The 23,427-nt window shown below is 38.6% G+C and overlaps 1 protein-coding gene across 3 annotated transcripts; it reads left to right on the plus strand.

The window, feature by feature from the left end:
* Window positions 1-1,832: 1,832 nt before the first annotated feature.
* On the plus strand, window positions 1,833-22,153 carry tp73 (tumor protein p73). Of its 3 annotated transcripts, XM_063463395.1 has the most exons (14): window positions 1,833-1,872; window positions 2,555-2,650; window positions 3,657-3,807; window positions 9,613-9,861; window positions 16,438-16,624; window positions 16,933-17,048; window positions 17,615-17,724; window positions 17,840-17,982; window positions 18,607-18,695; window positions 18,888-19,015; window positions 19,479-19,633; window positions 19,747-19,879; window positions 21,291-21,384; window positions 21,755-22,153. In XM_063463395.1, the coding sequence occupies exons 2-14, from the start codon at window positions 2,592-2,594 to the stop codon at window positions 22,151-22,153; spliced, it is 2,013 nt and encodes a 670-aa protein (XP_063319465.1). In that variant the 5' UTR covers window positions 1,833-1,872; window positions 2,555-2,591. The 3 variants fall into 3 exon arrangements, with proteins under 3 accessions (XP_063319465.1, XP_063319466.1, XP_065325676.1); XM_063463396.1 differs by lacking the exons at window positions 1,833-1,872; window positions 2,555-2,650; window positions 3,657-3,807 and adding an exon at window positions 8,786-8,806; XM_065469604.1 differs by lacking the exons at window positions 1,833-1,872; window positions 2,555-2,650; window positions 3,657-3,807; window positions 19,479-19,633; window positions 19,747-19,879 and having other exon boundaries at window positions 9,619-9,861.
* Window positions 22,154-23,427: the final 1,274 nt, after the last annotated feature.

Consider the following 23,427-nt stretch of genomic DNA (forward strand, 5'->3'; position numbering starts at 1 on the left):
AAGGATGGGTAAGAGTGAAATGTAAAAAATAAAGTAAAATTTACAGTCTACATTAAAATCCTTTTGGTTATTTTGTTGATCAAGGTCGTGGTTTGGATAGCCTAATGGTCTGTTTCACATGGCTGATTCTTAGGGCAATAGCCAATACAAATAATAGGCCCGCTACCAATAATGATAATAATAATAATGATTTAAATTTAATACTGGGCCTTTTGAAAACGCATTAGCGTACAGCAAACAGAGCCTATGCAGACTATAAGGCCTTTGTTGCAATTTATTATTTGATTTGAGTAACCCACTTGTACTTTTTTGTCTTTGCATTTCTTTATTAATTTTTTTGGGATACATTTCAAGGTAAAACTTTGAATATGGACAAGGAGTGACACCCAAATGCTACTTCAACCACGACAACGCTATGAATCCTCAATATTTCACGTGGCCCTAAGGAGGACCGAATCTAAGACCATATTTTTAAAAATTGATTTATTCTCAATTGAGACTCTTTTCTCCGAATAAAATGGCCCTTGGGACGGCACCGTGTGTGTATGTGTGTTGTCATGGGTGCTGTAACCCTGGAGTGGAGATACAAAATAGAGACAGGTGAATATCACAGAGGCGCAATGTCATATTCAAAAGGAGGGCGAGAGTCAGGAGATACTATTACTAGCAATGTTTTATTGAAATAAAACGGTAATTTTTCTTATATTGGAAAAGTCGACAATTACGATAAAATGTATATAAAATCATGTTCAAATCAATAATAAGTACATGCCAAATCGTGCCAACGGTACTTTCATTCAATAGGCCTATTTCATTTTGAACCTTTGTTTTTTGGGGTTTTTTTTTTGGTTTTTTTCAGGTTTGAATGATCGACTTTTAGTATCTATCTATCTATCTATCTATCTATCTATCTATCTATCTATCTATCTATCTTGATCAGTTAAATAACGGGCTAAGGGTAAGTTTTTTTTTTCCCCTGTGGTGCGGGCTAAGTGAAAAGGAGGTAGGCTATGCGTCCAGGTGGAATGCCAATTAAGCTTCTCAAAGTGGGGAGCGGAGCTGCTGTCTTTTCTGCTGCTCGTCCCGCATTGGTTCTTTGTCAGATCCCCTGTGCGAACATACTGGTTGATTTGGGATTTTCAAGGCGGCACTGAAGGACGAGCTGGTGGGAGCTGGTTTTTGCGGCGGCATACTCCGCGGGAACAGCGGGAACCTGAAGCTACACAGCTGAGCTGCAGCTCCACAGTTCCAAATTACAAGTGTCCACTTACGTGTGCGGGGGTCTCTTAAAGATGCGCAGTGCGCCTCACTATTGTTTTAATGCCAAATGCGCTGGTTTTTGTGCCATGCATAATCCGCAAGCTTAATGGCCACAAGAACAGTTAAAACAAAAAGTAAGGAAACTAAGGAAAGCAGCCTTTGTTCAGGACACATGACATCACTTTAGATGTTTACTGGGTTGGATATCGTCAATCGATTCCGTACAGACCAAAGTGAAAAGATCTCTGTTACCTGGAGATAAGGCTATAGGGTGCAGTAGACTTACAGATGAAACTTAAACTCCTAAATTCGTAGAATTTGAAATCTGTATCTCCAGCCACACTGGCTAAAACACCGAAGATATGCGTTTATTTATGTACTGCAATTTACATCTCTCCAGCCTTGCACCTTTGCCACAGTTTTTGCCACAATCCTGCAGAGGGGTTACTAAGGAGATGTGACGCCGCCATGGTGGGCAGCAGTGGGTAGGCCCACAAAAAAATGTTTGTAGGACCAAATATGCCCGACAGGATTTTCAGTTGGATGTGTTCGTCAGCAAATCGAGCTGGAGACTCAATGGAAAATCAAGACATCCCCTTATCGCCTTTCCCGGTAGGCCTGTAGTCCGGTTATGCTTCTATTCTAGGTTTTTGCAAACGAGGCTAACTTTGACAGCTCGATACTTATTTAACACTGCAAACATGCCCGGATGTGACGAGTACCTTCCTAAATTTCCACAATCATGCCATCATTTTAACTTAACAAGCGACGATACTATGTTTTCTGAATAAAGTTGCGTTAATCTTGCGAACCGTGAAGACCACTTCGCTCAGGAAACCAGATGCGCATCTACTCAGAGCTATCCTGACTTGCGTTTTTACTTAGGCGACTCCAGTCTGAATACATTTTCGAGTTGTAGTGCAGGCGTTATTTCCAGACAGAGCTGGAGGATGTGATGTTCAGCCTTTGAGGGACAGAAGCCTCCCCTCGGAGTGAGACGGTGATGAGTCAGGCAGGCCCGGGCAAGCCCAGGCCCCACGATACCTTGTGCCACCTCAGTGGGACTACATTAGTGCGATCACACCTGGATGAATGTGCGTTTGTGTTTTGAACTTTTGTCTAATATATTTTTTAACATGGGAAAAAAACGACCATATATTTGGACTTGCACGTTTTAATTTTTTAAGTTAAAAGTCAGTTTTTCGGTAATTGTTTCAGTAACTGCCGCCCTACATTTTTAATTAAGAAAAGAGATCTTTGTGTAACTGTCCGTGCCTGTGTGTGTTCTTTGTAGAGTGGTCTGCCCCTCGCCAGACTACCCATCCTCTAAGATGTCCCAGTCCACTGTTACTGAAGAGGGAGGCACCTTTGAACACCTGTGGAGCTCCCTGTGAGTGTCAACATCACCTTCTGAAAACTAATATACTTCCCATCATGTTTTCCAAATTATATAATGATCTGATTAAAAATGTAAGTGTATCAAGTTAATTATATGATATATCTCTCCATTATCTGAAATATTATTTTCTTACAAATTACAATTCCTAATATGTGATTAATTTTAATGCCACAATTTTATACATAATATGAAGGAAAGTGACGTCTTTTTTCTGTATAACACAGTGAAATTATTAAATATGTTTACTAGAGCTAAAGATAAATACTTGCCTTATCTAACAGCTGATTAAATTTTTTCCCTCTGTGTGGGCCTTATTCAGCAAACGCTAAAAAGTACTGCTGTATTTTAATACGTATTGGTTAAAAAATGACAATATTTCTTACTGCATAATGCGCACAAAAAGTACAAAACTGTCACTATGAGAATTCAGACTTGATTTCTCATGTTATGATATTTTATTATTTTGGATGACAGATTATTTATGCAAGTAGGATGATATCTTTAAATTTCACAAATTTGCTAAGAAAAAAGTATATTACCATAAAATTATTTTTTATTATCAGATATTTCGTTTTTATTGCGCTGAATGAATTAAAGATAAGCAAATAGTCCAAAATCTTTAAACTAAGCAGCAAGAGAAAAAGGGGGAAAACCCACATTTGCCTGCTGTCTTCCTTCTTAAGACACACAGCAGGAAATCTACAGCTGGAAGGCTCAAAAAGAAAAGAATCAGGTTATATAATAATTGATTTCAAGGAATATAAAGGATCATATTTGGTTACAATTTAAGGAAGAAAGGATAAAAAATGATAGTACTTGGTAGAGATAAAGGGTATACTTGTATTCTATGACTTACATGGATAAAAAGTCTTTTTTTTCAAACTCTTCTTTTTATATAATTCTCTCTATTATATGATACAAAAACACACTTATGCTATAATTACTTATTGAAATCCCACATCTCATTAATCATCTTATATGGATTGTGTGTTCACAGAGAGCCAGACAGTACATATTTTGAGCTCCCCCCAGGCAGCCAGCCAGGTGAACAACCAGTGCCGTCTACCAGCAACCCAGGGAACCACCACAGCACTGCAGAGGTCTCCATGGATGTCTATCATATGAGAGACATGAACGAGAATGTTATGGTAGGAAAATGAGTTCATCTCACACATTGTGGTCAGGCTTTGCTTTTATATAGAATCTGTTAAGTTTTTCTTGTCATTATCGAATGTGGTAGTTTATCTTGTGAGAACACACGCACACATCTAGGAATGTTTTTTTTGTCTAATTGTATTTTTCCTCCAGTGCTGAGGAGATTCCCTTCTGTGTTGTTTCCCTCTCCTCTGCAGCTTTTTCCCTCTCTATTTCCCTTCTGAATGGCCTTTAGGGACTGTGAGATGTGTGTGTTTGTGTGTGTGCGTGGAGAATGGTCATTAAATACCAAGCAACAGCCCCTTGCTGCTCCACTGCAGAACCATCTGTAGGCTGGGGTGTGTCGGTGTGTACATTACAAGCATGCACACACGGTGCAGGTGTATTCACCTGCTGGGCTTACCATCCACAGCAAAAAAATGCATTTTTTTTTACATTCCAATTTACAAAAAAACAATTGGGAAACCTAAAAAAGTGACCAAAACATAGTATAATGTACTGCAGATTCTTTAAAACCTATATATATCACAAGATGAAAGACAGACATTTTCGTTGTTTCTTGAAGAATGCAGTCATTTTTAACAAGACTCTGTAAAGTCCTGTGAATCAGTCTCTCACATCACTGTGGAGGAATTGTGGCCCTCTTTTCTTTACAGCCTTGCTTCAGCTCATTAAGGTTTGGAGGCATTTGTTTATGCACCAAAGCATTTACTTGGGTTGAGGTCTGGACTTGGACTGGACCATTACAACAGCCTGATTCTTTTCTTTTTTAGCCTTTCAGTTGTAGATTTCCTGCTGTGCTTGGGATCATTGTTAGATGACCAAATTTCAGCTAAGGCCTTAGCTATCAGACAGATGGCCTCACATTTGACTCTAGAATACTTTGGTATGGTTGATTCAATGACTGCAAAATAATCAGGTTCTGTGCTTGACAGCTGCTATGTTCTTCTTAGATGGGAGAGGCTTTCTCTGGGCAACCATTCCACACCTGCCATACCTGTTCGGTCCTTTTCTAATTCTACTGTTATCTGAGGTCTGCAGAATTTGAGATGTAGCTCTTTTTGGGGAATTTCTTTTAGTCTTTTATATTCTAATGTTGAGATGAATTTACACAAATGTCCACTCTTAGGAAGATTGTGGAATTGTGCTAAATGATTTAGCGCAGAACACAGGCAAAATGTAAGCTTTTATAGAGGTGTCACACTTGCTGGTGATCCATTCATTCTTATTTAAGGATTTCATAGAGTCCTGTGAAATCTTGCTCATTTTCAGTTTGATGTCTGCAGAATTAAAAGGTCAGGACAGGGTCACGTTTCTCACTGTGCAACGTACATTTACTTACTTCAACAATAATTTACTTCTGGGAGACTCTAACAGCGTCAATATTATGGATGACCCTAATTATTCATAAGATGATGAAGATTGCAGGGCTTTTCCATTATTTAATTCTCCCTTTTTTCACAATGTTTTGCTATCATCAAATTTAAAATGAGCTTAAAAATGTACAAATAGATTCAAAATACAGATAAATTAAAATGTCTGTTTCACTTATGGTGTCTTTTGAGTAAAATATTATAAATGAGCTTTAAATTATTAGAATACATTTCACATTGAATTTTGTTTCTGTTTACACAGTCTTCCAGCTTTTTTCTAGGAACAAGGCTGTGTGATTGAAGAAAAAGAAGATTTTGACTTGATTAGAGATTCAACAGCAGTTTTATCAGTTAATTTATTCTTGGTTTTCTTACAGTTTCTTTTACAGTTTTTACAAAATTTATTATAATATACACTTCTCATTTTGCCTAATTGTTCACTCCAGCCACTTGATCTTTCAATATGAAATCAAAAGGAACTCCCATTAACACTCAGGGTCTCCCCCCCCCCCTTTCTGATCTGGAGTATTGGTCAGATCTAATCTTTATTTGGGCAAGCCTGGGCCTGCCAAGCTGGTTAATGAATAGTCATGAGAGAAAGAAAAGAGGTGGAGCAAGGATTTGTTGTTAGATGCAAAACAAGGAGAAGGCCCAGTAAAGTAAGAGAAACAAGTGGAGAACAGAGGCAGGACATCTTTTTTCCCTCCATCATGCCCTGCTCTAGAGCAGGTTCACCTAGCAATGGAGAACTCAGCTATTACAGTCACCCTTGAACTGAGTCTTATGAGAGACATCGTAGAAACACAGCTTATTTTTTTAGAAGCTGTAAGATGCTGTTGGATGTGGTAAGTGAACGAGTGTAATTTGCTGATGTTGGGTCATATTCCATCCTTTTTGCATTTGGAAACTGCACACTTAGAGGAGAATATCTCATATTACTTTGTTTGAAACTTGGTGTTTGTTGTAGAGCAACTGTTTTTCAAGTCAATGGCAGTGCTCATTACTCATCATGCTGTTAAGACGCATGGATGTGTAAGATGTGCTTGAATTGGAGCTGCTCTTGAATTAAAACAATTTGATTAGTTTGGTGGAAAGATGGAGATAGTTTTATCACTACTTTGACAAACTGGATTATTATGGAAATTATATGATAAAGCACAAGCAGACCTCTCAAACACATCCCTATCATACCACTATATTCCAATATTAATCACTGGGTTTTAGAAACTGACCAAAACATTAACGCGATTTACTTTTTGCTTGAAAATTCTCTATAGAGAATTACAGCGTCTACAGATCACTGTGAAAATGAAATTTATATCCTATTCCTGCTCTTTGGAGATATTCCCAATAGAGGGCAACCTTCTTACACCGCACACCACTCTTTACCTCCACTTCTCCTCACCTCTGTTTAACATGGCTGGTGTCGTTTAGACATACTTCACTCTTGATATAATACCAGACCATTCATTTATGCAGCGCAGTTATTCTTTTTGGTCATGCCGTTTCCTTATATCAATTGGAAAATATAAATAGTTGGGATATTGTGTTGTTTAGTGCTGAAAGCTGTTTCATTCAGTAAGTGGCTCTGAAAACAGGTCATTAGGATTGAAACCGTCTCTTTATCCTCAGCCTATTATGTTTCACTCATCTTGACAGGTGAAGGTTGCTGCTGCTGCCTGAACTAAATGTTTTAAGCCTTTAAAACTTTTCTTTGAGTGGCAGCTACCAGGATGACTGCCCATAGGGGACATCAGACGCTGCTGGGCTGGGAAGTGTAAACACTTAGACACATCGTATCGCACAAACACATTTACTCACATAGTTGCAGTGGAGGTTTTAGCTCTGTTTCAACTTGTTATGGATTGAGTTTAGGTATTAAGACCAAGCACAATGCACCTGTGAGTGTGAGTCTCTCTTGCTCTCTCAGTGTGTGTGTGTGTGTGTGTGTGTGTGTGTGTGTGTGTGTGTGTGTGTGTGTGTGTGTGTGTGTGTGTGTGTGTGTCTATGTGGGGGCATAGGCGTGGGTGTGTGTGGCGTTTTCTGTTGTTGACACATACACCTGGGCTTCTCTTGTGCTTCTAAAGCCCCTTTGATAATACCTATTAGATGGAAAATTTCAAAGGTGGTAAGCGCTAAGATACTAGAGGGATGTCAGAGTGATTTGTATGCACCTTTCATGAGAAGACAAATAAAAGCATTAATGCTGATATTTGTCATGTTTTTTAAAAAAAGGATATACACGTTCATCTAAGTTGATGCTATGAATTTGCTTCTTTCTGTTGTAAGATTATACATTTAAGACATTTGATATGCATGCTGGGAATTACATTGCATGTCTATTAAGCATCAATTAATTTTCCCTCTTTATCTGTTTATCCCAGTTGTATCCTGTGTGAGGTGCCATCTCACATAAACTCAAGTTAGTGTCAATGTATGGATCCAAAGTCTCACGCATGCGTGCATCCTCATTTAACCTGCATCGTTTGCATTAAGTCTTGGACATTGACCTGTGCTTTTGCTTTCAGCTGCTGAACCATGGCATAGAAACACACGAGGTTTACGTATCCTTGTGTAACTGTATTAAATTTTGTGTCCTTGTAAGTTTCAGCGCTCAAACTTAAAGTAATCGTGTTTCGTGACGATTGTGTGGTGAAGTGATCCAATATAGTTTCAGTTTATGGTGAATGTGAATAGAACAAGACACAATAATGAAAAAAGGAGAAGTGCAGTGGTGGGCCAGGTAAATGATCACTCAGCTTTCCCGTGTGACACATGATTCTTCAGATAAATGTCCCTGTGAATTCAGATTCATCTCAGATTCATCTTACTTCCAGTCGCAGTTTATAGATTTTTCAACTAGTCCCAGTCTGAGAATTTATAAGTGGTATAACTGCTTTTGTACTAATTAAATATTACTACCCTAATCCATCTTCCCACACAACCTTAGATGAAACAGTTTGTTTAATAATATCCACTGTAATTACATGCTCATGGATGGATTTTGACTTAAGCGAGTTTCATCCTTCTTTATTAAGGCTACCAAAGTTTTGAAAAGTCTGTGCTAATTTAATGTTGTATTGATTGTGGGGGTACGACTGAGTGGCGGGGGTATCTGACCCTTGAACGCTTGTCCTTTCATATGCTGTTCTTCTTGCCTCTCTCTCTGTCTCTCTCTCTCCCTCTCTCTCTCTTTCTCTCTCTCTCTCTGTCAAACCAGACAGTGTTTACTTAGTGCAGGCCTTCACAAGGTGTTTTGGAGCATGTGTGTACATGCACCCCGGCATTGCCGTCTATGTCCGGGCATGCCATAATTAGAATGTCGTACAATTTTTTGGGTTCCCATCCCTCTTTCCCTTTCTGCTTCTCTCCTCTCTTCTCAGTCTATCGTTTCTCTCTCTCCTCACCAGTCCTCACCTTTCTTCCCTGTCCTGGCAGTACATGCGCCTATGTGTGAGTGAGTGAGCGTGGTATGTCCACTGATGCACACCTTGCTTGAACTCTGTGGTTAGGCTCTGGTCCAGCACTCTCTTTGGTTTGCTGTGTTTGGACATTTGACTGACTGAAGATTTGACAAATGAGACCAAAGCAGTAGAGGATGTACTACGTGAAGAAGAAGGTAAAGGCTATTGTTTTTGTTTGGTTTTGGAGGTTTTTTTTGTGTATGTGTGTGCAATAGAAACGGTTCAGCTGGAAGCTGCCATCAGCTTCAGTTGTTTGACACGTGCACAATGCGGGCAACAGGGATGAATCCAGGAATGTGTTTTCACACTAAAGATTATTTTTGGTTTTCAGAATATTCTTTGCTGTCGACTTTTTCTTGTTCTGTCTCAGTCAACTGACTATCTACTGGTTTCATGTTATTCACAGATTGTTTTATTTTGAAGAGCGGGAGGTAGACTGTGGTGGACTGCAGCTTGTGTTTTCTGACCTTTTTTGAAATCACATGTTTTTAATACGTTTTCCTTCTACTGTAGCGTTTGAGTTTAAAAACAAAATGCAGGCCTCACACGAGTCACTAGCACAGTTCAGTACATCAAATCTTTTTTTTTTCGTCAATCATACCGAAGAGAGAAAAACAGAATGGCAGGCAATTAGGCAGATCACTCCTGTGTTTTACAACTTGTCTCTTATAGCCCCAAGGAAGGTACAGTATGGACCTCACTGCAAGTGCCATTCACAGATTTACCTCTACACACCTGTTGATGTCGTTTTTATGTATAAATCATAAAATAGTTACGCATGCCCCCCCACACACTGTGCATCACGCGCACTACCCACATCTCCCTTCCAAGTGTAACCCGACCTTCCTTTAAGCCTCTAAGCCCCTGTCTCTGTGACACCTCTACCTGTGTCCTCCCTCTGCCTTTTCCCCTCCCTACCTCTTCACCTCCCTCATTGCCTTTTCTCTTCATTTCTTCACAGTCCCAGTACAACTTGCTGAGCAGCAGCATGGAGAGTCTGGGGAGCCGTGCGACATCCACCAGCCCCTACAGCTCCGAAAACGCCTCTTCGTCGGCCGTGCCCACCCCCTCACCTTACTCCCAGCCCAACTCCACCTTTGAGGGCTTGTCGCCTGCCCCTGCCATCCCTTCTAACACCGATTACCCTGGGCCACATGCCTTCCAGGTGTCCTTCCAGCAGTCCAGCACAGCCAAGTCAGCCACATGGACCGTGAGTATATACACACACACACACACAAACACACTGTTGTGGCTATGATGTATGCTGGTGTATGTCTGTGCATGCAGGCTTCTCTTACTCTTTCTAGCTCTCTGTCTTACTAAGTAACTCCCTCGAACACACATAAACATGCACACAAAGACACTCGTTCACATGGACACTCACTCAAGTCAGTACATGTGCAGGCGTGCTATGTGTAAGCGAAAGTAGTGCACGACTCAGTGATTCATCTTGTCCTGTACTCACCTTTTATGAGTCTGTTCTGTGGTAGTCTTTTGGAAGACTTTGTTTGGTTTCTTTAAGCAGTTCCAGTAATAAATAAAAATATCATATCATATCATATCATATCATATGAGTTTATGTAATTTAGAGGTTACTTTGATTTATATATTTTGGTGTACTGTCTTTGAGTATATTAGAAATTGCTGCCTCATGTGTTGTTTCACTTTATCAGTGCAATAATCCATTTTAATGATAATGTAATTACACAAATAGTATTTTAAGGTTGCTTGATTATGGCAAAAATCATCGTCATGTTTTGGGTTTTTTTGGTCAATGTCAATAGGTCTTTATTTATAGCCAATGCCTGAGCAGATTGTAACACAACTTCAAAAATGTAGACATTGTGTTATTTTCTTAGCTGACTGTAACTGCGTGTAGACTGATTTCTACTTGATCGAACTGGGATAAAAATTCACATTGGATGTGATGTTTGCCTCTTCTACTCCTCTAGAATGAGCTACATTAACAGCTTTCAGCTGGAATTCAAACTTTTGAGGTAGTATTTAAAAAAAATAATAAAAAATCAGAGGAATATGAGTATCGGAAATTTACACACCAATTATCAATTCTAATGAACGCAATGCACACAACTACTTTGTGATGTGATTGTGGTGAGGGGTAGGTGAAATAGAGGCTGTGTGTGTTGTTATGACCTGATGAGAAGTCTGTTCTCCTCAAAAAGTGTCACCTCCAACTGTCTCACAGTTGACCTCTCAGAAACAAGTGAAAGAAGAGATAAAGTGCACTTCCTTCTGTGTGTGTGTGTGTGTGTGTGTGTTTGTCTCTGTGTGCATTGAGGCCTGTGAATGTGTCTGTGTGATAGATTGAGATCCTCTGCGTATGTGTTTGCTAAAGTTAATCATGCATGGTGAGCTTCTTCATTCAGCCCTCAGTGATGTAAGAAGATCCTCCTCTGGACATTGGAACTGTGGTCTTTGACCTGTTGCTTTTCTTTCTCTGTCTCTTTCTTCCTCCGGTCTTAGCACACACTCATGGCTGTCACCTCTGGCGCCTAAAGTTCCCCCTCTTCTCTCCTCTGCTCTTCTCTCCTGCCCTTGAGTATACCTGTCATTTCCTTTGTCTAACTTATTCTCATCCATTTCATTAAATCTTCTGCCAAAACACATCCACAGAAACCAAAGAAAGCATGCACAAAAATATTAGTTTGACCTGATGACTTACTGCCATGAAATGATCCGAAAACTTGTTGTGACCTGTTTGGTTTAATGTGATACTTACTATTTACCCTGCCTTTTTCTACCTAACGTGCCATTTTAAAGTTCAGAATACATCTTTTGACTTCATTCAGAAAGTACATAACATCCGAAAAAGAACTCTAACAATACCATTTAGCTTTGAATTAAAAAATCAATAAAAGCCTGCCGACAGACCTCTTGTTTTTACAGCAAAACTCTTAATAGTTTTTGAAAACTGTATTTTGCTACAATTTTAACAGAACAGAAGAGAAAGAGTTTTTTTTAACTGCCTAACAATTTAAGTTATAGCGTCTTGCGTGTGTGTGTGTGTGTGTGTGTGTGTGTGTGTGTCTGTGCGCTATAAGAGGAGAAACAAAGGAGTGTTTGACTGGCACACGACTTAAGATACAAATGATGAGGCAGCAGAAAAGGATTGTGAGGAAACCTGTGATTATTCAGATGCCTCTGCTGCCATTAAACAGGAGGGATTAGAACAAAAAGAGAGACTGGGTGATTGCTCATAGCTTTGGTGGAGTTTACTGTAATGCTTTGTTTTATCTTGAATGCCTGATTATAAGACCTGCAAATTATAAGTGTTATTATATAGCTATGGAAAAAAGAAAATGTTTAATCTGTGAAATGACGGAGTATGATAATATATGATTTTCTACTGTATAAAGCATTGATTTCTTTACAGGAAGTGTTACAGATAGTTAAAAAAGAAGTTCACCACATGTAATACTTACAGAATATGCAGCCGTTTGAGGTAAAACATCCTGGAATATAGACATACACTCTTTCCCAATAAAATGACAACATATTTACATTTTACTGAAAAACTCCAGTGAAGTAAATAAAACAATAATCAGAAAGAAAAGGCATTCCAGTCAAGCCTCTCAGGATGACTACATTTCTACTAATGGTAGGGGATTACCCAAAAGATTGCATGAGGATTTATGTGTGTCTGAAATGTGGATGCAAATATGGGTGTGCGTATTTATGCGAAATTCAGTAAAAGGCCCAAGTTTGAACTTGTTTGGAAAAAAGGGATGACTATAAGACTGAGTCACCTTGTCTGAATGTAGAAAACAGTCCCCGGGTTTCATGTGTATTCCTTGTGGCCTCAGGCAATGTGGAATACCAAATGGCGTAGGGGCATATTCAATACGAGCAGCTTCCTAGCTGCCCTTCTTCATGCCCCTCTGCCTTTTCCTCTCAAGGGAAGATATCTACTTATTCCATCGAGCATTTTTCATTAAATCCCTTCGTCTCACATTCCACGTTATCAGTTTAATCAGAATTGCTGCCATTATTTTTCATAGTAGGGATTATCTGATTACTGGGGGTTTCTCCTTAATACTGTAAGGTCTTTGCCTCGAAGTGACTATTGTTGTGACTTGGCACAGAATAAATAAACTTGACTTGACATCATTAGTGACTGACAAAGCATTCGGTTGTGGTATATAGAACTTGTCATTAGATTAGTCCAACTCTGGTACCTTTCAAAGGAAAAGAGACAAGAAGTCAGGTGAACACAGAGGAGGAGACACAATCCTGGTTTTCTCATCTATCAAAGTATTTCCACATAGAGTTAGTCCATCCAAACCCATGTTAAGCTGCTCTGGCAATCAACCCCCCCACCCCCACCCATGTCTAGTCAAGACAGCATCCATTAGTGATAATAGCTCTGAAACTCTGCTGCTCTCCTGCCCCTTGAAGATGATTCCTCTGTTTGGATGCAGGCAAGCATCACCATGGATAGAAATGAGATCTAACACCTTAGTATTGTCATATAATAAGACCCCCTTCCACACAATCAGACTTTAGTTTGTATGTAAGTGTATATGCACACGCACGAGTGTTTGTGTGTCTGTCTGTGTGTGTACAGTATGTGGCAGTAGTAGGAAGGGGTGTGATACACTCAGGATGCAGGCTCGAGCATGCACTACACAGCGGCTTGTCAGAAGCTGCTCTTCCCAGCTATTAGCCTCTCTCCGTTAGGACACACGTCCCAACATGTTCTGCACAATGCATCCCTCCCTTCCTTTCCTGATGCATCATCCAAAGCCACATCACCATTGGTTTTCCTGCCAAGCATCAAATGTGGGAAACCAGAGTTGATGAGAAAGAGAATTCACACATTTGGGACGCATGACATTTCACAGGGGAAATAAATGTGCTCCTAGTTGGAGGACTGATTGTTTTGTGCTGTAAAACAAGTGCTTTTGTAGTATACAGTCTTTAAAGAAATCAGCCTAATTAGCTAATATCTTAACTAATTTCACTATAGAACAGGGGCTCTTGTTGATGTTCGGGACTCTTAATTGATAACACAGCTAAGCGCCATGGAGGAAGCTAATATTTTAAGCATTAGGTCATGCTGTGTCCCATAATACTCTGTGAAACACAATGTTTATGTTAATACTCTAAAGGAGTTAACCGTAAGACTCCATGGACTGTGCATGTAGCTACTTGAAAATCACTAAAGTCTAATGGTTTTATCTTATTTATGTTTTATTTATTTAAATGTTTTTAATAGGCTCTTAAGGTGCTCATATGGTTCCCTCACAGCCTAAGCTTTACTTTTTGGATTAGACAAAAAAGATTACTATATTGTAAGATTGTAATTCATTATGGTTCATTAGATCTTTTAACATGGGTGAATTTTAGGTTTCCTATACTAATTTCATTCCAATACACGATGATTACAGTGTATGAAAAGTCAGCTTATATGGTACTGTATATCAGCTCACGGTGTCTGTGTGTATGAATGTACATAAATAAATCTGATATTTGTTATGCAAATTTACAGCGGGCAAGCTGCTGCCTGTGAGTATGGATGACAGTTTGGCAATTCACACCTCTTCTCAAGGAACCTGTCAGGGCCTGTCTCCGTTGGTCCACCGTGTAGAAGCAAAGATGAATGGATGTGATGGATGGATGAATAGATGGATGGACAGATGGCAATAAAATGTCTGTCCCTACCATTATGGCATAATTTTCTAAACTTGATCACACAGGAGTCTTTTGGTGTGGATTTATGTATGTTTCTGACCAAGACAAACACGTGAGCTTCTAATGCAGATCTAATACACTTTTACTGCAGTAAATCACAAAATGACACACTGACCAAAGGAAATACAACATGTACATTAAAACAATGTTTTGGCAGTGGCTAAAAGCACTGCTCGCAAAACTTGTCCATCAGAAAGTCAGAAAGAATATTATAAGAGTTAATAAATTAACACAAAAGCAGTCAATTAAAAACAGTTTTCACTAAATTTTTGAGTGAAAAGTAAGCTTTTACTTACTTTTCAAGTTTCCTAAAAGTTTCATTTAGGAAACTTTAAATGAAAAAAAAATTAGACCACTCTTTATCCGAACAACTTTAAACACAACACTACACTTCTTTTGATTCCCAGCAGGATACGTGCCAAATTTCTCCTTTTCCTGTCAAGAAAAGCATAAACAGACAGACGTGTATAAAGAGATTGCTTCATTCAGTTTTTAAATTAATAAATTGTATTCTTACTATTTATTCTTTTACCCCTCTGTCCATTCTTAATTTCCTTTTCTCAGTCACCACAAGATTTATTCCAACTCAGTGACAAAGCAACTAATCCAAGTTTGGCATATTTGTTCTCCTTCTCTTCCTCTTTCTCTCTACTCTCTGTGCCTTTTTTGTGTTTTGAAACAAAGCCCAACTTGTCCATCACTCAGCTTCTCCTGTCTGTACAAGGCGATACACATCAGATACTGCAGTTCTTTTAATAGCACTGCACTTCTGACACCAACACAGGGAGCTACATTTACACACAGAAATATGTCTATGTGTGTGTAAAAATGAAATAAAAAAAAGTAATATAGGGGGAAAAAAATAAACAAAAAAGAAGGAAAAAAGAATAGTGTGGTCGTGATAGCCGCTGTCTATCAGTTACAACTGAACCAACTCACAAACACGTTCATGTGGCCTTTCCTTTTTATCTTTTTGCTTTCTATAATCTAGAAAATGCAAAGAGACAACTTCACGTGGACTCTTTGTTTTTTTCTTACGCAACAACACAAATGTTGACCTGCGAGTGCTGTAGTTCTCCCATATGGTACGCATTTGCATTTCAAGCTCACTTTAGCAAGTCTACACAGGAAGAACAGACTTTCTATTTTTTTCCTGGAAGGTCGTAGTTTGATCACGACAGGAGAGATTTTTAAGATTTTGTGATTGTGTTGGGGCATGTTTAGGCCATTTCATTCCTTGTGATGTCTTTGGGTGCATGTGTAATGGCATTTCCACATGCACATTCATGCGAAAGCGCATGTATGTGCATGTGGAAATACTTGTAAACTGAGGAATTAGTGAAGACTCTGGTTGTGCACAGATCAGCATATTTTTATTTCACTTTAACTAGATGACTGGTACGCTTCCTGTAAGAAACTTTTTTTTTAAACTATTGTCCAGAGAGAAGGTGTACAGTTACGCTTTTTCTCTATCACTTGCAGTATCTCACATTACTACCCACAAACTCAGTCTGCTGGGTAATTATCATGTATTCATGCTAAATAACACAACATTTACCTTTACAACACAAATGAAAATTTACTGCTGACTGGCTGATGTGTTTCTCTCTTCCATTCATACTCCTCTGCTCTTTATTTGACAACATTTGCTCTCATTCATGGTTTTATGTGGTAATTATAGTGTGCTGCTTTTACACCAAACTTTTTTTTTACATCATATTATCACCCAGCTCTTTATCTGTCCACCTTGTCTTCTGTCTCTTAGAGATTTATTTTTTGTCTGCTGATAGGTGACTTAATTGTAGGTTATTTAATTTTGAGACAACAGTCCCACCTCCTGAAAGATTATTTTTGTAATTATGTCACTGGTAGTGTAATGTGTTCTCTTATTACATTTATATATAACTATTCTTGAGAGCATGAGACGAAAGTCACTGGAGCAAGACTGCAACGCCTCATTGGCCGTGACCTTTTGATTGATTTGTTTTTGCTTCTTGCAAGCACATTAAATTCCCATTTATAAGTTCAGACCACTGATTTGAAACCTGACCGCGTGTGTTCTTTCTCTACCCAGTACTCTCCCTTGCTGAAGAAGCTCTACTGTCAGATTGCCAAAACCTGTCCAATCCAGATCAAGCTATCCTCCTCTCCTCCGCATGGCAGCATCATCAGAGCCATGCCCGTCTATAAGAAGGCGGAGCACGTGACTGAAGTGGTCAAACGATGCCCCAACCACGAACTAGGACGAGACTTCAATGATGGTACAATCTGCTAATCTCTTCTTTTCAACATAAGTAATTATGCTGACATATTTTATACTTTTTTATATGTCTCATTAGTGTTTGGCTAATTCTTGCTTGCATGGGGGACTGCAGAATGAGCATGTAAAATGCAAGTAACAGAGAGCAGCAGAACATTAAATGCAGTTCACTTAACAACCACAAGCATCATTAAGAACAACAGTTTTCCGGACGTTATAATACACAATAAAGTGTACCGTCTGGTGTCCGCCAAGTTTGGGGGGTTTCCACTTAAATAAACCAACTCTCTCTCATGTTTGTCTCCTCAGGTCAAGCAGCTCCGGCCAGTCACCTGATCAGAGTGGAGGGAAATAACCTCTGCCAGTATGTGGATGATCCTGTTACTGGCAGGCAGAGTGTCATCGTCCCCTATGAGGCTCCACAGGTTGGTGGTAGTGTACATGAGCTGCAGCGGGTTATAACAGCAGAGATATACATATGCATTGTATCAGGTATTTAAAGATACACAGAAAAAGTCTCTGATAAAATTTAGTTGTTTGTAAAATGGACATTTTGCAGATATCTCTTTTATTTTTAGACATTAAGCCAAGAGAAAAGACGAGACATATGATGAACAAGTCAAAGAAACAGTCAGCTACAGTTAAGAATTTAATACGAGGCTCATCTATAAATAAAGATGCCAGACATGTCCACGCAAGCACAAGACTCATCATGTCTGTCATGAAAAAGTTAATATAAAGTACATTTGTCTCTCATCACATCAACGTGCGCTACAACACCTCCCTCTGGTGGTGAATTGGTGTTTTTGAAACAAAATTACTTGAGCGATGAAAAGAAATGAGCTTTTATAAATACCGAGACCTAAAATGGTGTACAGTTACAGTTACACTTCTCACCATTATGTTATGCTGATATAAGTACTTATGGCGGGAAAAGGTGCACTAATGAATACAAAGTAAAAAAATAAAACCTTGTTGCTCTGTGTTACAGGTAGGGACTGAGTTTACCACCATCCTATATAATTTTATGTGCAACAGCAGCTGTGTGGGCGGCATGAACAGGAGACCTATCCTCATTATCATCACTTTGGAAACCAGGGAGTAAGGCAACAATTCATATTTCATACACAAACAGAGATATTTGGTTTGACATTTCATCACTTTTTTAAAACATACTGCAATTAGTACATTTTCTTCTTCTATATAATCTCTGCAGCGGTCAAGTGTTGGGCAGAAGGTCATTTGAAGGTCGGATATGTGCATGTCCGGGCAGAGACCGCAAAGCTGATGAGGACCACTTCAGGGAACAGCAGGCCCTGAATGAGAGTGTGGCCAAAAATGGAAGTGCTAACAAGCGCAGTGAGTTGAAATAAGACTTTGAAAATGATGGGGGAAAAGTTTGTTTTAAATTATAACAGTTAAAGATACAATCATTTTAGCTTTTAAAGTTTTATTCATTTGTGTTTCCCTAATTTAGTTTTCAAATATATAAACAGTCTAGCCCCAGAGGAGCATGGTGAATGTCCAAGATCTAAATTTGGACAATAAGTAGTCTCCATAAAGATCAACACACTAACAGCTGAAATCCCAGATATTAAATATTTTACACCCAATTGAAATGATACTATACTTTGCCATATAATTTCATAACTATTCTTATTTGTAGAATCATATTCTAACTAGTGTACATTCTTATGTGTATTATTGTAGTTTCAGGTCTAAAGTGTGCTATAGTTTCATGTAATGGAAGACTGTAAAATTTTATATGTGTATTGTGGTTCTAAAAAACCCAACTAGGAACAAGGACTTGAAATTAGCAATATTCATACCCCTCTATTTGAATGAAATTAGCAATAATTATGTGCAGCACATCAGCTTCATGTGAAACTGCATCATTGTTGTTATACATCATGCTTGGTTGTTTGCTGTCTAAAACAGTAGTATAAATCTGCTTAATTATGCTTCTGTTTCTCTTATCTGCAGATTTTAAACAGAGTCCAACAAACATTCCCAGTCCAAACATTAACATGAGGAAGAGGCGGCATGGAGAAGAGGAGGTTTACTATATTCCTGTAAGAGCTTTCACACACGCATAATACGAAAATTTAGATTCATCTATTAGCTTTCTAACTGTCAGACTCACGGTTTGTGAGTTTTTTGCTATTTTATTAAATTGTTGGAACAAAAGCACTATTTTTACTGGATGGATTGATTCAGCAGTCACTGATGGCTTAGCATAATGGTTGTGTAATGTTTGTGTGTAGGTTCGTGGTCGTGAGAACTTTGAGTTGCTGATGAAGATTAAAGACAGCTTGGAGCTGGTGGAGCTCGTGCCACAGCAACTGGTGGACTCCTACAGACAACAAGCACAGCAGCAGCTGCTGCAGAGACCGTGAGTCACTTCAATGCACATACACTCAAGATAGTATTTATTATAGTATTTTATTATTATGGCTCTACATATAAAAGTTGTGTTTTTTATTTTATTAGGAACGTGCATCGGATTTGCCCGTTTTGCTGTTGTTCCTGCATGACCATAATATTGTCATTCCAGGTTTAATGTTGCAACTGAGCAACACTCAATAAAAGTAATGTATTACACACTACTTGTTACTTTTTCTTTAAAGTAATGCAGTGCATTACTTAATTACGTCATTCAGCCAAATTTAGGCTACTGATTGTGGTTTGGTTGTGACATTGTTATGATGATGTAGGAACAACATCAACACAGTGCAAAATTCCAAATGCACATTGAGTCTTCTGTATTTCATCAAACTGTAAAGTGTCTGTCATGCTCAGTAACACTGAGACAAACTCTTTCTCTAATCTCTGCAACATTCGTCTTTTTCCGTTAGGAGCCACGTGGCATCACCCTCCTCCTATTCTCCACTGTCCAACATGAACAAGCTGCATTCCCACGGAGGCCTCAGCAAGCCACCCTCAGTCAACCAGCTCGCAGGACAGCAGCCCCAGCAACACCACACTGCCCCCTCTTCCATGGCTCATATGGGTGATTATCTATGTGTGTGATTTCGTTTCGAGACATTACTTCCAAAACTGTTACAGTACTTTATCCAGGGTTGCTGCTGTTAGTTTTATTGATCACCCGTCCCTTTCCTACAGGTCCAAACATGCTCAACAGCAACCACATGCAGGCAAATGGAGAAATGAACGGTGGCCACAACAGTCAGAATATAGTGTCTGCTTCTCACTGCAGCCCGCCCCCTCCGTATAACCCTGACCCCAGCCTTGTCAGGTACCTCACCCTCCAATGACACTCCTCCTTTACTCACCTGTAAAAAAAAAAAAAAAAAAAAAAGGCCACTTGACAATCAGATGCACTTGTCTGGTTAACTGTAAACTAGTGGCATAAGAATACTTTACTTTACTTGGCCATGTTCACATAGTATTTTGTCAAACAGTGTTTTGGAAACGTTCTATTTTGCCACAAAATGTGACAAGATTGAGCTGTTTTTTTGTTTTGTTTTGTTTTTTTTAAACATAATGTTGTGGCTGTTTTGTAAAGGCTTGCAATAACAATACAGATCTGTAAACACCCTTTGAGAGTGCCATAATGAAGGCCCACTGGAAACTTGGTAGCATGGAAAAAATGTGTATACATGGCACAGTTAAAGTGGAAAAGAACGATAAGTAGAAAGGTCAAGTCAGTAATATTTAAAATAAAAGTGAAAAGAACATTTTTTGTTTTGGGGGTTGGTTTTTTTTTTCAGTTTTGGCCCCTTTAATATTAAAATGTTCCTGTTCCATGCAGAAAAAAAATGAAAAACAGAACACAGCAAAAAAAAAAAAAAAAAAAAAAAAAAAGAAAGAAGAAAAACACCAATGCTTTCAGCTGGCTGGATTTATTATTTCAGGTTTCTGCTAGATGCATATAAGTGTTTAAATCACATGTTTATCAGCTCTCATTAAATAATACAGCATAACCTCTCAAGACTTGTAAAACCTCTGCTATGGATTTGTTACCTGCACTTGAAAAGCAGAAACTGTGTGTCTTACCTAGTTCTAAATTCCTTCACACTGACACTGTGTAAACAGACATTCTTTGCAATGCAATGCAATGCAGCAGATTTTTTTCTTCAAAAGAAATGTTTAATTTCTATTTAATTTTAAACTATATTTTTTCTTTTTTTTAATTAATTTTACTTTTGTAAGCTATTTTGTCCATTTTGCAGTCATATGACTTGCTCTTGCAATTTTAGCATTTTTGATACAGCAGGATTTGTCTTTTTGTTTTTGCAGACTATTATGTTAATTAAACCGTTAAATTGTACAGCTAGCTTCTTTTTCCAGTTACTTTGTATGTTACCAAAACGTTAACATTCATGTATTTATAATAAAGCTTCTTCATCAAAGCAATAATGGCCTTATGAATCATTAATATTGTATAAATGTATGTTTATGGTTTTAATTTCACTACAGTTCTTCAGATGTATAGTTTCTGTATCCTTTAGTTTAGATCTGTGCCCTAAATCTTATTTTACTTAGAATAAGCTATAGGGACTTGTCCCCCTCTAGAGATTACTACAGTAAATCCAGAAAATACTTGTTTTTCTATTTCAGTTTTTCTCAGGAGTAATGTTTTTGTATAAGTCCCAGTTTTAGGTTGTATCTCTGGTCTAAGCAGGCCTTCTTTTCTCCCCATACAGCTTTCTCACCAGTCTGGGCTGTCAGAACTTCATTGAGTACTTCACTTCCCAAGGCCTCCAGTCTATCTACCATCTCCAAACTCTCTCCATGGAGGTAACCAGTTTGTTCCTGCACATACAATCTACAAGCAGTAGAAATAATGGACATAACAAGAAATGTTACATGTAATTGAGGTTTATTAAAACAAATAAAAGAAAGAGAAGAAAAGGTAAAAACAGCAACAAAAAAAGAAACTGCAATAAGAGACACAAAACAGAAAAGTAAAGCAACAAAGTACAAACAAATCCCAGATAATTACTGACCACTAGTGATGATGCAAAGAATTACCTTATTAAGCAGGCTTAATACTTCCTGACTTCCTTTTGCATTTTCAAGCAAACACGTAAAGACACACTCTTATTGCTTTGTGTTTGCTTTTTTGCTACACTCTTGAACTCCTCCAATGTCTGTGTGCCCTCACTAGGATTTGGGTGCGCTAAAGATACCAGAACAGTCCCGCCTCATCATCTGGCGAGGTCTGCAGGACATGAAACAAGGCGCTCCCCTGCAGCTGCCTGCTTCTTCTCATCATCATGACTATCATGGGCAGCAGCTGCTTCGCTCTAGCAGCAACATGACTGCCTCTGCGATGGCGGCCATTGGGGCTGCAGGTGGGGAACTACAACGCCAGCGGGTCATGGAAGCTGTGCACTTTCGCGTCCGCCACACCATCACTATCCCCAACAGGTCCAGCGTTGTTGGGACATCAGGCATGACGGCTGCTGATGAGTGGGCTGACTTTGGTTTTGACATGCCTGACTGCAAGGTGTCACGGAGCAAGCACTCCATCAAGGAGGAATTCATGGAAAGTGACATTCACTGAGACTGAATAAAATCTTGGATCTTCTTTCCCAGAAGTTATTGTCAGCATCAGCTTACTGCAGTGTAACTACGTGACTAGGGTTGTTAAATATGTGTTTAGCTGCTCTTGTCATATTTTGATGATCAACTTTGATCAATTTTGATTCTGAGATATTTTCAGTGTGCCCATGCACTTTCATGTGCAGCCAGAAGTTTGTGCTTGAACTGTTGTTCCATCTAATATTTGAAGATAACATAACAAAGTTTACGTCTTCAGTCTTCAAAGCAAAACGCATTGTAACAATATAATTGTCAAAGCAATGCTGAACACACATGATCTGGACTTTGCTTTTTGGAACGCTGATAAGTGCAGAGGCATTTTATTTTGGGTGCACTGTGCAATAAGTAACACATTTTTCTTTTACAGAATATGTGACATTATTCACAGTAACATAAATGTCAAAAGAGGTAAATCACCACTGCATTTTGTGTTTAGATGCCAAAACAAGGTTCTCATCTGACTTATTTATTTTTTTTCTTTAAGTTGTCCTTCACTTGTACAAATGTATATACTTTATCATGTAAATGTTTTGGAGTAGATGTTGTTGGAAATAATAGAGTCAACATGATGTATCTGCTGTTTGAACCAAATGACTAGAACTGGGTAAATCGAATCCATAACTATGGGAACACAATTGTGTATTTTCAGTGGGTATGATAACGTGATGACTGTAATGTGGTTCGGTGTGGTGGTATCGTTTATGTGTAAAAAAGAAAAAAAATATGTGCTTTGGTGTTAATAGTTCTACGCTGACACTTATTGTTAAAAATTAGGTATTGCCTAATACTTTTATTACGTTCTAGAAAATATGCCGCTCATTATTTTATAGTAACACACTGCAAAACAGATAGGAGACAATCAAACAAACAAAAAAAGCATACTCAGTATTATATCTTAATACCAGGGATTTGATTAGATTTGTGAATGGATATTATGCTATCCCTGTACATCAAGAAAACTAGATAATGAGCAGCATTTTTGTCCTTGTATTTGTATTTTGAAAACCTTGCAGGGCAAGGTACTCATAAATTCATTATAGCTGACTCTGTAGCTAATCTTCATGGCACTTGTTTGTAGGTATTTAATAACATTCCACTTTAATTTCTGGATTGCCATCATGATGCTGAATGGTTCTCTTATTGTGTTATATTTGCTTGACCTTTATTTGTACCAGGGCGAAGGTTTTTGTCTCCCTTTCTAAGGCCCATTCTTGGAAAGACAATTTTTCGTCGTTT

Source organism: Pelmatolapia mariae, linkage group LG20, assembly GCF_036321145.2.
Source record: "Pelmatolapia mariae isolate MD_Pm_ZW linkage group LG20, Pm_UMD_F_2, whole genome shotgun sequence".
Classification (NCBI taxonomy): domain Eukaryota; kingdom Metazoa; phylum Chordata; class Actinopteri; order Cichliformes; family Cichlidae; genus Pelmatolapia; species Pelmatolapia mariae.